Here is a 16,692-nt window from a genome sequence, read left to right on the forward strand (position 1 = left end):
TATTTTATTCGATTACCACATCTTTTCTTCACTATTTTTTAGACATTAACACATCTGCGTTTTGTATCACATATTGTTGTTGGAATATTAATCGGTGTTTTATATTTTCGTGTTGGTAATTTGGGTTACGAAGTGATAAGTAATGCAGCATTTGTCTTCTTTACTTTGCTATTCCTTATGTTTGCTTCATTAATGCCAACTGTGATGACATGTAAGTATAAGTGATGATTTCTGATCTCAGGCAATGTTCTGCTATGATGAACTAAAACCAAACATTTATTCGTATACAGGTTTAAGGAGATTATTGAATGCTATTGATTTTACGACATGATCTAAGTTAGACAATCACTGGAAACCAGGAAGTACTGAACAGTTGTTTCGTCGTATTAAGGGACACCTCAGTAGTGTGTATCCACGACACAACCAATGATCAAAATCAGAATGTTCAATCTCGTGTGTGGCAGCTTAACTTCCAGACTGCTGACCCAATGAGTTCTGAGTCACAGTTGTTTGTAAATTCTTGCCCCAGTGTTATTAAAGCAACTGAACTTCATAGTAATTGTAAATAAACTTTTCCTTGTATTCATGTTGCTATATTTTCATTATTTCCTGTAAAAGATGTTTGGTAAGGACCATTATTTGACTCGGAACTCCACCGTTTTAATAAAATGTTCTTTATTAATTCTGTAAAGCTTATCAGGAACACATGCAAACCAGAACTATTCTCAATTAAATACTATACAAAGCTACTAAAGATTTTGTTTTAATAGAATTTCCCCTATTATAAATCACTTTTAATTATAGAGTCTCCAATCAAATCATCAGCCATGTGAAATTATGTATACTTGGTGATAGTTCGTTTTTTGAGAATAGGAGATAAAAATTGATTACCTAAATATTTATAACATAACTTTACTTGCATAAAACTCGAAAAGTCAAGATAATGAATTACTAACCTTTCGATTAAAATTTAAATAATACACTTTATTATTTTAATCGTACATAAAATGTTTTTATTCATCATACCAGCAAAAAATTATCAAGAATACATCATTAACTAGACATAAGTTTATTTACTGAACTTATAACATACTAGATGCTCACAAATTCAAGTAATTCACAAGTAATCATACTTATCCTAAACATTATAGTTTTGTTTTTGTTTCACTACAATAGATTATTCAAATATTCCATCAGAATTGAATGCTTTACCAAATCCGTTCTCTAATCAAATGAAACAGCCTATACAATTCAATTTATCTGTTTAAGAAGAATAAAGTTTGAATAATACAGTAAATAATTATTAGAATATTAGAAATCTTTAATAAAATTTATCAGAAAATAATTTGGAGATAAGTAAACACACCAAAAAATATGTAACATAAGCTAATACATACAAATGATTTTAATAAAATCTAGATTAAGCTACAAAAAATTATTTCGTTTTCAATTCGTTTAGAATAGTTACAGAATTCACCTTATTATCAATTCATTAGTAGATATTGAATATACAAAAAAATCAATAACCTTTCATTACTATTTAGGTTATCAGGTTATTTGACTCATTTATTCAGTAAAAGCTTATTTCACCAATTAAAAAAAACAAAGGATAGTGAAATGAAATATTTTGCATATAATCGAAAATTAATAATTTACATTCAGTTGATTTGTATTTGTGTAACACAATGTAGTAAATACATAATCCCCGCGTGGTGCGGGATCGTGGATGCGCACCTCTGAGGAGTCCCATACTAGGACGAAACGGCCGTCCAGTGCTTCCAGGTTTTCAATGATGGTCTAGCTTCAACTGACTCATGATTTCAATCTGTGAAATTTCTAAAATCTCCACAAAAAAACCATTCGGAATCACATATCTTTAAGTTGTATATATATATATATATATATTCTATTACATTAAATAGCTCACAATTGTATTGAATGTAACGTGTGTTGGTAAACCAGTGAAAATCATGAGTCAATCGATGGATATTTATTTTGTCCACATGATAGAATTAAAGTTTTTAAATTCTTCCAATGAGTACTATACCATAAAACCAATGAGATGAAATTTGGTGGATTTTATTTTTCATAGTTTTTTTTCGACTGTTAGTTTGAAATAAACATCCATTTTCACACTACGTAATAGCATATTATTCCAGGTTAACTTGATGCTTAAATAAATTCGACACATAAACAAAATCCTATGAAAGAGTTTATTAGATAACCCACATGCATAATTATGAACCATTTTTCAGGTAGGAAGTTTCTTAAACTTATTTTTTTCTTAGTGCTTTATAATGAACTAGATATCTATTGCTTAAAAACAGTGGTCCATATGTTTATTGATTAATATTTTGACATCAGTTCTCTATTTTAATCCGGTGAACATAATACAATAAAAACAGTTTATCTCGGGATCAGGAATATAAGCAGTTATAAGGTCAGAGATAAAGTAAACAAAATCTACATCGTAAAAATAAATGATCATTTTTATTATACAACAGAAAGAAGTGAATGATAATTGGCTACCTTGTAACTTGAATGAATACTTGTTACTTTATATCCCATACTGTTAATAAGTTAAGGTTTTATATATGAATGACAGTTCTGAAACCATGAACCGATGAATTTTAGACTAACACTGAAAATCCGGAAGCATTGAACGGCCGTTTCGTTCTCGTATGGAGCTCTTGAGCAATAAGCGTCCATGATCCCGCAGGTGGAAACCGAACCCAGGACCTGTGTTAGTCAACTGTTTGCTTGATACTCGAGACGTACAGCACACAGTTATTAGTGGATGACATTTGTGACAACTGTCACATAGTGCAATTGGAATTCCTGATTTCTGAGACCCAGTTTATGATGACAGTTTTAATTGAGTAGAAAAACAATAAAAAATAATGTCGAATGTTGTAAAATAAAGTGGAATTAAACATTAATTAATGTGATTTTGATAAAGGAAACCGTTTACATTTTATACATGCTATTAGTTTTTCTAACCTAACTGTTACCCCTAAGACATGTTGATTACTCTTTCCAGTTCCTCTTGAAATATCAATATTCTTCCGTGAACATCTAAATTCATGGTATAGTTTAAAAGCCTATTACTTGGCGAAATCACTAGCTGACGTACCATTCCAGGTAAATCTTAATTATTGTCACATTTAAAATTTATCAATTTCTTATAACATTGTTAATATTACTTTGCATGAGTTCAACAGTTGATTTCTGCAAATTAACTTAATATTTTTGCATTTTGTAATTCGTAAAACATCTGATTTAATTCAAGTTCAGCAACTCGATAATCATGTCAAACGTTTATTCAGTTTTGAATCCTAAGAGGGATTCAGTTAGAAATCAATATTACCGAGTTGATCAACATAAATCAAAGAAGAAAAATTGGACACTAGTTACTTTCTATTGATCAAAAAATAAAAGTGGATGTTTTTAGCTGTGTGTGAAAACAGCATAGACTATATGCGATTACATTCCTGTCATTTTTCAATTCGCTGTCAGAATAATTTCTGTATCTAAATGAATATGTAAGTTCCTATATTGAGATGACTCAAACCAGTGGTTGAAGGTTAATTTTAATGATGAAAATGTTATATTTATAGATAACTAGATTACTTACTACATTCACGTTCAAAGTAATGGGACTCCATGCTATAAATGAGAAGAAAATTAAATTTGCCATCATGCAATAGTAAGCACTGTTAATTAAAATAACCCACAGTGTCATTGTTATTTATTGTCGAATCCATTTTTGTGATAAAATCCATTCTATCTTTCTATAGACACACATTTTCCATATAACTATATATACGAATGTACAGCTTAAGTAAATGATTTCGCGAAAAGTAAGCACTGTCTTATTATTTTATTTCTCGATGAATTGAGTTGTTAATTAAACCACTGCTTAGAATCGTGTTCAACTTTCTTACATAATAAGATCTCTCAAGATATTCAACAAATAAATATGTTCTATAAGCTTGTGTAATACTCCTTATAAACAGTCCTGATTTACAAATGATTGATAACTGAATAATGACCAATGTTATGTTTGTTTAGGCCACTAGTCTTAGTGGCATTATGTGCACTATGTTGGGATGTTATTTGTTTGCATGTTGTCAGTGATTTCGAATCACTCAAACTAATGTTCACCATTCAACCCAATCGACAGAATCCTATCTGTACCAACGGATTAGACAAACATAACATTGATCACTACTCAGCGACCAATCAGTTGTCAATATCTCAGTCCTACAGAAGGTCATTCGTGGCTAGAATGGCTTAGTGATAACGTTTCAGACTATGAAGCTGGTTAACTTCAGGGAGCATCAGTTCACTCAAGATTGTAATAACGAATACTAGCAAGCATACAACTTTGATCTGAAGTTTCCTGTCAACTATCTTCAATCACGTGGTCTGACATCGTTTATTGTGAATGTACTAACCTTTCATAATTCTTTTTCGTTTATTGATTACGTATGTAAAGAATACCTTACTTAAGTAACTTAATTATTTTTTTATTTCCCTTTATTAGATATTTTTTCCTATTGTTTACGCTAGTATTACATATTGGATGACTGAACAACCAAATGATGCTATAAGATTTATTCAATTTCTTATCATATCGATTCAAACATCTTTAGTTGGTCAATCACTAGGTCTTGTTATTGGTACAGCTACTTCATTACAGGTTAGCTAAATGATAAGATGTACACTGTTTTGTTTTTTTAAATTCCAACATTTTATTTACATGATTCCCGTACTTTGTACAGTAAATACTTTATTTTTATTTTATACTGCGCCAATCGTATGATAATTCTATATTTTTATCCGATTATATCCTATCACACTTAATGCTAATCACAGTCTAAGTTGAATCTTTAAGTCACTCATTTATAATAATGCTTTGTAAGCAATAATATGATTCAAATTTCCTAACTTACTTTTTTTTATACAACCAGATCCCTTGGTAAGTTTAAACAAAACATGAGCAATAAGTTTTCCAGAATAAAATGAATTCATCAGCCTGTCACGGTTTCTCATCGGCTGCATGCGACCTAGAATCACAATTAATAACAAAATTATTAACAAATGTTTTAACATATATTAGTTTGTGAAGTTAAGATTATTGCTCGAAACGTAACCAAAATCATAATAATCAAAAGAATGAGAATACAAAGTGTATGAATTAACATAATCGAAAATTGATGTGTATTTATTTGTTCGAAAGTGATGCAGAGTAAAACAGAAGTTACAGTTAATCATAATCAAAACAATAAAGGTTATGTGAATGTAATGAAATCAATAAGTGGTCAGATGATCGCTTAACATGATCTTAGTATAAGACGGAAAAAAATGATGAGTCTTGATAAAAGTGTGTATGGAAGCAAAATGGACGGGACAGTATTTAAGCTTTGACAGCTTTTCTCGTATCAGTTACAAAGTGTCTCGTCAAAAGGTTCTCCAATAGAGCTAGTCTGTTATCCTCAAACATTAAAACCAATGAGGAATTGGCTATTCTAGAAAAGCATTTCATAAAATATAAATACCAGAAGAAATTTATAACGAAAAACGGACAAGGCTATTATAAGGATGGTAAACATCCAGTTGTTGGAAAGAAGCTTATCTTCATCCGCCTTTCGTTCAGGTGAGATAATATCTCATGAGGAATCGATTGGAAAGTCTAGACAGCACTTAAAAAAGCCTCCCTGTTGCCTAATTGGTTTCCCTATACAACACTAGGTGATCGTTATACCATTCTAAGGTAGATCAATACTCTACCGACGTCGTCTCTAATTGCATCTATGGATTTACATGTACCTGCTATAGTAAGGTTATAAGAAGAACTAAAAGAGGGACCTCTAAAAGGTTTTCTGAATACGTTCCTTGGAACCTACAGGAGATAGGAGGCAAAACATTTAAAAGTGCAATCCCCAGACACTTTTAGGGACGTGGACATGAAGTGGGTATAAGTAATGCATTTAAAATAGTTAGCGGACAAAAAACATCAATCTTACTTCGTTTGGCAGAGGCAATCGCTATCAAACATTTCCGACCTAACCTATGTATACAAAAGGGAAGTGTGATTAGCCTTTCCTTCCCAATGTGAATGTATGTTTGTCTAATAACCTTCGTTAATTCTTATTTTTAATTATTTTCAACCCTGTTACCAACTTTTTCCTTTTCTTTCGTCTTCTGATTTCATCTCTTACATAATATGATTGATGTTTACATATTTGTTTATCTTATCATGTTGAGAGATTATGCGATTGCCTATTGATTTTTTTACCAATACGTAACCTGTATATCATTACTTTCCAGCACATTGATCATAACTGTATTTATTCATACACTTTTTATCTCTAGTATTATGAATTTGTTTATGTTTCGAACATTCATCTAAGTTTTATAGGCAAAAGTATGCTAAACATTTATTAATAATTATAATTATAATTATAATTTTTGATCATATGTAGCTGATGAGAAACCATGAAATAGACAGACGAATTCATTTTATTTTGCAAATCTTGTTATTCTTGTTGTGTTTGTTTTTTTTTTCCTTTTTCATTTAATGTAATTCCTTTCATAGAAGGAAAATTAACTGTTACACACTATGAATTAACATTAAAATCATTATCCTCGAAAGGTTATTCATGTCAAAATGATGTATATTTTACAGGCTAAAAGTTAAATGGCTTCTATATAAATTAGTAGCTAATGTAAAACCTTTTTTTATTTAAATCATTGAGTTTATTCATATTATTCAATGATATATATTTTAAAATTTTATATATATGTGCTTACAATTAATTAGAAATTTGTATTAACTGATGTTTTTAAATACTGAATCACGAAAACTCTTAAAAGTTTTAATTTCTACAAGTGAATCAGTATTAACAGGATGATAAAGAATCAAACTCCTGTAGACAGTGGTGTCAGAGAGATCATAGCGATATACAATTTTCCTATACAGGACTAAAAACGACTACCTGAAATAAAAAGAGCTTATGTGACTAAACAAATCAGGCTGTATGCATATATATATATATATATATATATATATATATATTACCACTTTTTAACAGACATATGATTTATTATCATGGCGAAAAAAAGGTTAATTTACTATCAAACAACTTTGACAATGAATTTATCACTCAATCAACTCCTCTTGTTCTTTTTTACATCCTAATGAGTGTATTCCATTATTATATTTTGTGCATTATGCTATTATTTTGAATTGCATAAAGTACACACGCAAACTATCTAGAATTTTCATATCGTTTTTTTTTATAAAAAAAAAAGAATTCGACTTGACCTACTTTTTGTTGTCCTTAAAAACTATTCTTCTTATAGACTAAAATACTGTAAGAAGATCCATCTACATAACTTATAAAAAACGAGTATCCCTACAATGTGGTTAATAGTTGTTTATGAGTAGTCTGTGTCACATTTAATTTTCAAAAGTTTACATTCAATAGTAAAATTTTAATGTGAAATTAAATGAATATTATAAAAGTCAAAAAATATAATCCAAAGCAAATGAACTGAAATTTCAGTTATCAGATTTCTAAGTCACTGTATGACTCAAGGAAAAGTGTTAGTTTATACATACAATGAATATCCTTTGCGTACATGCAACTATAAACATAGTTGATTGAATTTTGTATTTTAGAGAAATGTATCTCAGACTTAATCCGGAATATTTATTATCGTTTAGTACTAAAATATCTTCTTGAGGATGTCTTTTTCATTAAGCCTTTAGATTTTGGAATTTTAGAAACCATTTTCATGTGTTAGTTACTTCATATATTTGTGGAGGCCCTTTAATTTTGTCGTCATTTAGATCGGTTGATGTTGTCGAAAGGGCTCTCCACTTTAGTGGCCCGAGATCTGACACCAAGGTGATTGTAATGATGATTGTTGTTGAAATATATGTGTCTCCTATCCTCGTATATAATCATCGACTTTAATCGCGTTAGTCAATAACGGAATTAAATAAGTCAACGAGAATTGACTTGTGTATATATAGCGAATGGAATAGAGAGAAGAGAAACGACGCGCATTGGTGATGGCGAGTAAGCCAACCCCCTTTTAACCAAGCGTTAGTTAATAATTATAGTTACACAAAAGTAAGTTACAGACATGTGATGAGTAGTGGGATAAGAAATGTACTCATACCTACGCGCTCATATAAAAACAGTCAAGATTGACAAGCGAATAATTAACAAGGTCAGAATGTGACTCAAGTAGAATGAATAGAATCGGCTGTCCGAAAGCTAGAATAAGGTATATGGGCTTAACATAATAACCGACACTACATTTTCTTTTAATTAATAATCATAAGATCAATATTGTTCATATGTGCTGAGAACACATAAACAAAACTCATATCACACTATGGATTTTTTGAGACGTATCGTATGCTTAAATCAATTATTCATCAATCGTCCGCTTTTCGAATTCGGGTCCTAATATAATGTATTATTGAATGAAAGTGCGAATTTTTATGGATATTCTGTAATAGTTATTAATTATAAAGTATTTATGAGTTTATAACTTTAGAATTTAAGAGGAAAGTTTATGAAAACGACTGGTTGCTTGATTCGTTTACTGCCAAAAGATGGTTTCCACTTATTGTTACTATACAAGATTTCCATGGGTTCGGTTATGAAAAGTGTCATGTGTGTTCTTAATAGCAGGAATTCGACAGTGGGACGAAGATGCTGTCCGTTGCCTACATGAATTCCAATGGTTGTTTAGTTATGATCAGTTCATGATGGAAACTATCTTTAAAGTTCACCTACTAATTAATGATATACGAAAATGTGATTCTGGTTTCAACAAATAATGAGTCCCTGGAAATCTAACTTAGTAAATCAATTCTCATATGTTGCGAATTGATTTCATGAAGCAGTTTGATTTATTTGTTTAGTCTGATCACGGCCGAAACAGTCAAGATTTTTTATCAGAAACCAATCCTGCACAAAATTCTACAACCTAAATGAAAGTCTAGCACTTGTCATTTCCTTACCACTTAACCATATTCCAGTACCCAATGTTTTCCCATTTTAGGATCAGTAATGCCATGTGAAAACCATCAAACGATATTTACTTCCTTTCTTACAAGGTACGCTTAAAATAATAACTTATTTAACATGGACTTTGTTACAAAGGAAGTCGTGAATCAGGAATCGACTGATACTCAGCTTGGCTTTCTTTAGTCGTTCTTGATGTATCAGTGCTATTGATCAAAGCAACTGCAATTGTATTTCCTATATAACAAAAAAATAAATGTTCTGCAGTGATTTCACACCAAACTTCTTGTACATTCTTCATACAACATAAACAATAGATATTATGTTTAAGGAGACTATGAAATAACTAGCAATTATAAAAATATGCAATAATCACCTGAATAAACTATTTGTCCTGAATACCATGTTTATTCAGAAGCTTGAATTCGAAAAGTCTGAAAAGAGAAAAAATAAAAGTGATGAAATACTTAACAACTTCCATGTATTGATTATTTTAGCTGCGGAAAAACTTTATACTTTCGGTCATATTCGTTGTCACCCATCTATGTAGGCCTAGTCGAAACCCCGTCATTTAAAAACGGAACAATTATTAGAAAAAACCTGAGTATATAATAGAAAAACAGTAACAACTTACTATTCGGGACACGTCAGCTGGATTCACTTGCATCTCGAAGTTGATGTTCACTCCAATGCTCGATCCCAGTACCGTTCACTTCAAAAGCCATGTATTTGTCCACTTAGCTACTGAGTCCTGATAGCCACTTGCTTGTACAATGGGATGAAGTCCAAATCTACTTTGTATTGTTTACTTGTATCTTCCCATTGATATTTAGGACTAAAATCGATCAGTCTCTTTTTAGCATATGTGCATCCCAGATTGAATATCAACTTTGAGATTCAGGTACATCTAGCTGACGAGTCCCGAATAGGATGAAACACGCGTCCTGGAGTCCACTGCTAGCCACCATCCATCTTTGGCTATAAAGCTTGTGACTTGAGGCAATATCAAAGCAGCCTGCACAGCATGCACATATGCCAATAAGATACTGATCAGTTTTAGTCCTAAACAACAATGGGAAGATACAAGTAGACAATATCAAGTGAATAACAACGTACGCTGTGACATTTTTCTTGAAAACTATTTCAAAATATTCTGTTGATTTATTAGTAATCGGATATTGACTTGATGTTTTCAATAAAGCTCCCATACTTCAAATTATTCCAAGAACTTTATGCATGAGACACTGCTTTCTTGGTGGATTGAATCCAACCTGTATATGATAATTTATTTAGACGGACTACAACTTAAATATTTTCAAAAGCGTCGTAATCTACCGGCATGTTTTGTATATCCTTTTATTACACTCACATACAATGACATTAACATTTGTACATGGTACTGAACAAATCTTCATATTTCAACTGATATACAGTGAAGTATTCATGTTCACTTTCACTGACTATTTGAAAAGTCCCTTAAGGTGAAACTATATCAATGGTTTCATTTATAGCTAATGGTGCACCTTCACATCAGTGTTGGTTTATACTTTAATACTTGAACTTTCTACTAATTATATTAGCACAAAACCTGACTAGATTCTGTTTCGAATATTATTGATAAGAAAATACAAACGGCAGATTTCACACTGTAGATGGGAACACATCTAATATGTCCATCTAAAGTGGAATTCCGAAAACGTTTTGCATCTTGAATGATACATGAATTTGAATGAGAATCTTCATTCATATTTTCATGCTACTTTGTACAAAAGGGTAATATCTGACATTAAAAATGTTTATTTTATATTTAATTACATTACATCCAATTATTTGTACATATGTAATTATTAAGAGTGGTATATTACTATATGTATGACTTATATGACTTAGAATATTAGTATAATTAAGATTTAAATTGTATATTATTTTACACAGGTCGCTGTATTTCTAGGACCAGTAACGGGAATTCCTATACTATTATTCTCTGGGTTTTTTCTCAATTTATATGCTATACCGAAATATTTACAATGGATTTCTTTCTTATCATTTACCCGATATTCATTTTCGGGAGCACTCAAAGTAAGTTATGTACATGATTTCACGTATTTTTTATTGTCAATCCATCCACAGACTATGTCCACGTCTGAACAATTTATCCATTGAGTTATCTTACAGTAGACTGAGTGGATAGTCATATTCTTTCTCCTATTTATTAATTTATTATCAATCCATTATTAAAATACGACTGAATTAACCACAGTTCTGCAAATTATTTTAAACTGAAACAGACCACATGTCGTCTTATACTACTTAATATGAGTATTCATAAAGTCAAAGGACGGTGACAACTCAGGATAACTCATTATTTATGGTTTCATTCAAACTTATTATTCATATTTCCTACCTAAATGGAGAAATCAAATCAGAGGTATTTTCATAGCCAGGCTGAGTAGTACTTTTCCATTACCATCGTAGGTGAATTGAGTGTATATCAATTTATGTCTAGCAAAACTTCAAGAACCTGGACGTAACTTTTCAGACTCTGTCGTAACCCTGATAAAGTAAATGATGCAACAGTTACCTTCTTTCAGACCGTTTTTATATAATTATATGATACACAATGACAGTAAGTTGTTAAGCTTGTGGATAGAAAGAAGCGTATAATATAATAAATGAAGCTCTGAAAACTAACAGCCATTTTTTTACGACTGACAGAGAAGTATGGTACAATTATTATTCGGTTTCATTTCCCACTTCATCATTTCATACACAATTACATTCACTTGTTCAAACGAACGTAACGATGGAGCAGTTAGATTTAATTTTCTAGTTTATAGAGATTAACAACTCAAGTACCATTCTGTTAAGCTACAAATCTTTATCAGACTAAGATTTCCATTAGCTTATTCACTACACTTCACTGTAGAAAGTTATACTCAAAAGGACAGCAAAACATTAGTAGCTCCGTCACGAATATTTTAGATTACATGAATTACTCAGGAAACATTGTAATTAATATATATACCAGTCAATAAAACCATACATATGTTATCGCTTATTATATCAACATTTATTATTATAAATACACGTTAAGATTGGTTATAATTTTCAACTTTTCTAGATTATCTATGGAAATAATCGTACAGAACTTGATTGCGATCGTAAACGAATAAATAAGATGAGTTATCCTTGTCTTGGCAAACCAGCAATGATATTTCAAGCATTAAATATTCCAGATTATAGTGTTTCTGTCGATTTCGGTGTATTATGCATCTTTTTTCTTTTTTTACGAATACTTGGTTATTATATACTTCGATGGCGTGTACGCCGCCGGCGTTGATCATGACAATAATATTTTTTATTTATATTTTCCTGCTAATAAAATTATCTGTCTTGGAAATATAATTCATATACTAACAGAATATTGTACGTGATTGATTTTCGTGAAAGTTCCATTCTTCCTTTAACACTTACTTGAGTGTTCATGTGTATGTATGTCCAGAACATATATCATGTATTATGCACTTCCTTTCATGGGAAATTTCATCTTCAGGTTGTGTTTACTTATCTACTCTTATATTTATCTATTCATACTAGACATTACGAATTTATAGATGATTGGTGAGTTCTAAATTGTGATTGGATATGTTTATTGATTATTGCATTTCAAGTCAATCAATATTTTTTATTGTAAATTACTAATTGGCATTTTATAACTATGATTCGACCTAATCATTGTTTTAAAGAAGGCAACTTAGATTTCTTTGACAAACATTGTATACAATTTCCTTTTTTTTCTTAGATTAATGATTTTATTCTTCAGTGATTTATATTCCATTAGTGGAATTAATTATTTGTCATTTAGAAATACAACTATTTCAAATATGAACTAATTAATTGCACAATAAAACCTGTACATCCTTCTTTTATTGTTAATTTTATCATTACATGATAATTAATAATAGTGATAACACCCGAATAGTTACACTGATTTCTTCTTCTATTCTCTATTTATTAAACATTTTATCGATTTAAAAGAAACAAACTTTATTTCATCGTAAATAGAGTTGAAATATTCAGTTGTATTTATTCATTTGTCTCCTTGAATCGGAAGATTATTCTGTGAATATGTTGACTATCTTTTCCTTTTTTTTAATGTTAATTCCATTAGGAATGGATCTTATTTGTCGATCAAGTTTCTGTTTTAATTCTGTTCTTCTCTGTATCATCAGTCATGTTCTTTAATATTATATTATTTCCTCATGTGTATTTGTACAAGAGTCTAAAATTGATTTCCTGAAACGTATTACATAAATATGTTTGCTTTAAGTGATTGTTGTAATTTTATACCTACGTTGTTTATATAATAATGGTAATGAGTGTATTTACTATATACCGATGACAAACTGTGGTGTTCAACAAATGATTACTCGTTAGTGCATCAGAGAATGAGCTTACTGTTATTTAGTGAACTCTATTTCACTGAAATTATGTTGGACAGTATACAAAAAACAATGTGAACGCTATTTAATTACATGCTACTGATAAATTAGACTTTTTCAGCAAGCAGTAATTGACTAATTAAAGATGTTGAATTGTCTTACTCTTTGATAAGCTGAACATCACAATATTAGTCACTACTTATAAGTCACTTTAAAATATTGTACTAAATAAAACAAGGTATTAGTTCACTTATATGCAAACGTAAAATGTTTATGTTCAAGTTTTGTGTTAGTTTCCTGTATCTGTAGGTAGTAAATTAAAGCCAATTAGTGAAACCACATATTAAAAGTTAGTAATCAAACAAACTGATTTTCATATTTGATTTAGTTATTTTGAAAATTCTTTTGTACTTCAATGCTTAAATTCAAAATCGGATAATTTGACGGTATCTATGAGTACCTGCCAACAAACTATTCAGTATATGTGTATATATTCACTAAAAATGTCCAGGAAGACGATTTGGACATTGTTTTCTTGTTTATTTCTAATCATATTATTGTGCTTAAAGCTGATGTAATCAAATTATGCTAATTAATAACGTATTGTGGACATCTCCAACATGTTCCCTTTTAATAAACAAATTGATAAGTATAATCATGTATAAGAATAATTCAAATTATAAAATACATTTTATATATTTGGAATAACGACAAGTGAATAATCACATGAATGGTAGCGTGTATATAAATGTCGACAAGCGATTCAATTTATTGTTCCCATCATATGTTTCATAAAATTAATAATTACAAATATTACAACCATTTTATAATAAACTTTTCTAAAAAAAATCACACCATGAAGTTGTACTATAACAAGAAAGCATGCGAATAATATAAACTGTATAGCCCGATTATTTGCACTATAGAGATTTTTGACCTTTTTGATAAAAACATTTATTTTTTTCAAAAAATAGCTGGGAGGTTCGGATGCCGATTAGTGTGGCATGTGTTGTTTAGCTGTTGAAATATTCACAAACAGTTGACTAAAATTTTCCTATAAACTACTGGATCATTTGCTCCTCAGGATAAAATATATCGAGGATATTACTAGGAAATATAATCAACTCACTGAAGACGATCATCCTTCGTTGTTTGTAAAACGTTAGATGATAAAAATACACACGTTTTTCATTTCACTTGATCGGTAATTCTATAACACTTGTACTTACAAATAAACTTTAAAAGGTATGTGTAGTACCTGTATATTCTACCTTCTTTGCAGAAGACTTAATAAATGGTTAAACCATTCCCCTTTATCTGTTTTTTTAACTCATTGAGTATTTCTTGATGACCATTTGCGTATTCAGAATGATTACATATTTTCGTTGATTATTGATTAATTAAATTCATTTTCCCAGGTCTACGCCTAATTGCTGTATTAAAATAGTAATTTATGTTACCATACTGTCATTATTATTCTTGTCACTATAACTACATCTATCACCTTACTATTAATAGTTATTTCTTATTTAATGCTATTAATTATACAGTCTAAGCAACTGTTATCACTGACGTATAAATTAACTTAATCGGTTTAATATTTCTTATTTATTCATACAAATATAATCATATATTATAGTGAAACTTGGGAAACAAATGAACCGTGGAAGTTTTAAGTAGTTTTTATAGGTTGATAGAAAAACTATGCAATAATATGATTCCTTAAACATGATTCATATTCACTAGCAGTATTTCTCAAACTATCCTAGTTATTACTTAACTTAATTACTTACCTACACCTGTTACTCCTAATGGAGCATAGGCCGCCGACCAGCATTCTCCAACCCACTCTGTCCTGGGCTTTCTTTTCTAGTTCCATCCAATTCTTCTTCATTTTTCCCATGTCTATCTCCATTTCTCAGCGTAATGTGTTCTTTGGTCTCCCTCTTTTCCTTTGACCTTGAGGATTCCATGTGAGGGCTTGTCTTGTGACGCAGTTCGGTGCTTTCCTCAATGTGTGTCCTATCCACTTCCAGCGCTTCTTCCTGATTTCTTCCTCCTCTGGGATCTGGTTTGTTCTCTCCCACAGTAGGTTGTTGCTGATAGTGTCCGGCCAACAAATCCGAAGTATTTTGCGTAGACTATTGTTAATAAACACCTGTATTTTCTGGATGATGGCTTTCGTAGTTCTCCAGGTTTCTGCCCCATATAGTAGAACTGTCTTGACATTTGTATTGAAAATCCTGACCTTGGTGTTGGTTGACAATTGTTTTGAGTTCCAGATGTTCTTCAGTTGTAAATATTCTGTTCTTGCTTTACCGATCCGCGCTTTCACATCTGCATCAGATCCACCCTGTTCATCAATGATGCAGTTATTACCTTAATGATATTTTATCATTTTCATTTCCTGTCCTATCAAATCATAAAAATAAATTCAATCATTTCATGAAAATAATGAAAATGTAATTAGTTCTTGTGATTAATGAAAAATATACTTATTCATACATTTAACTGTACTTAATAAAATAAATGACTTATGTTTCATGAAACACAATTGTAATTTATATGATTGTTTAATTCTCTTTTCTTTTTTCCTTTCTACTTACAGATAAAAATAATTGCCAAAAATCTATTTATTTCAGTTGAATCTTTTATTGTTTTTTTTTCTCTTCGAGAAATTCTATACTTGAGAGAAGAAAAAAATAAATGAGACAGAAACAACGGAAAAATTATTCTAATCAGTAGAAATGATTAATGAAATTGATATATTCAAATCATATTATGATTTAATTTATATCAGTGATCTATAGAATTGTTATAACTTGTGATCTATGTGCCGTGTTAATGTATAACGTGATGATACCGCCAATTAGAGAGTAGTGAATTATCGATCGGACCAATGATGCATAAAACCCGTGCGAATAGTCTAGAGTCCTTATTGGTGCTGCTTCCTATCTAGCCTAGCCAGTTAAGTTCAAAACACCAATCTTAGCCTCTACGATATGAATCATTTATTTCAAGTATACTGGGTTTATATACCAACCAAACAGACCACATCGTACCATAAAATAGGAAACAACATTTGTACAAGAATTAGTCAAATATGGCTGTAAATGTGGGAGGTAATAATCAATAGACAGGGCATAATTCAAGAATGCTAAAGCGTATAATAATAGTTCATAGGTCAAAATAAGGCTTAT

The 16,692-nt window shown here is 30.5% G+C and overlaps 1 protein-coding gene across 1 annotated transcript in view; it reads left to right on the forward strand.

Moving 5' to 3' along the window:
* The window catches only part of ABCG1 (ATP-binding cassette sub- G member 1), a 40,078-nt gene extending 23,895 nt beyond the window's left edge, over positions 1-16,183 (forward strand). The window contains exons 9-14 of the mRNA XM_012939870.3: positions 43-211; positions 3,041-3,141; positions 4,547-4,702; positions 10,986-11,129; positions 12,172-12,671; positions 16,101-16,183. Of these exons, the coding sequence (XP_012795324.2) occupies positions 43-211; positions 3,041-3,141; positions 4,547-4,702; positions 10,986-11,129; positions 12,172-12,390 (789 nt within the window). The 3' untranslated portion in view covers positions 12,391-12,671; positions 16,101-16,183. The remainder of the gene's footprint in view (positions 1-42; positions 212-3,040; positions 3,142-4,546; positions 4,703-10,985; positions 11,130-12,171; positions 12,672-16,100) is intronic.
* Positions 16,184-16,692: the final 509 nt, after the last annotated feature.

This window comes from Schistosoma haematobium, chromosome 1 (assembly GCF_000699445.3).
Source record: "Schistosoma haematobium chromosome 1, whole genome shotgun sequence".
Taxonomy (NCBI): Eukaryota; Metazoa; Platyhelminthes; class Trematoda; order Strigeidida; family Schistosomatidae; genus Schistosoma; species Schistosoma haematobium.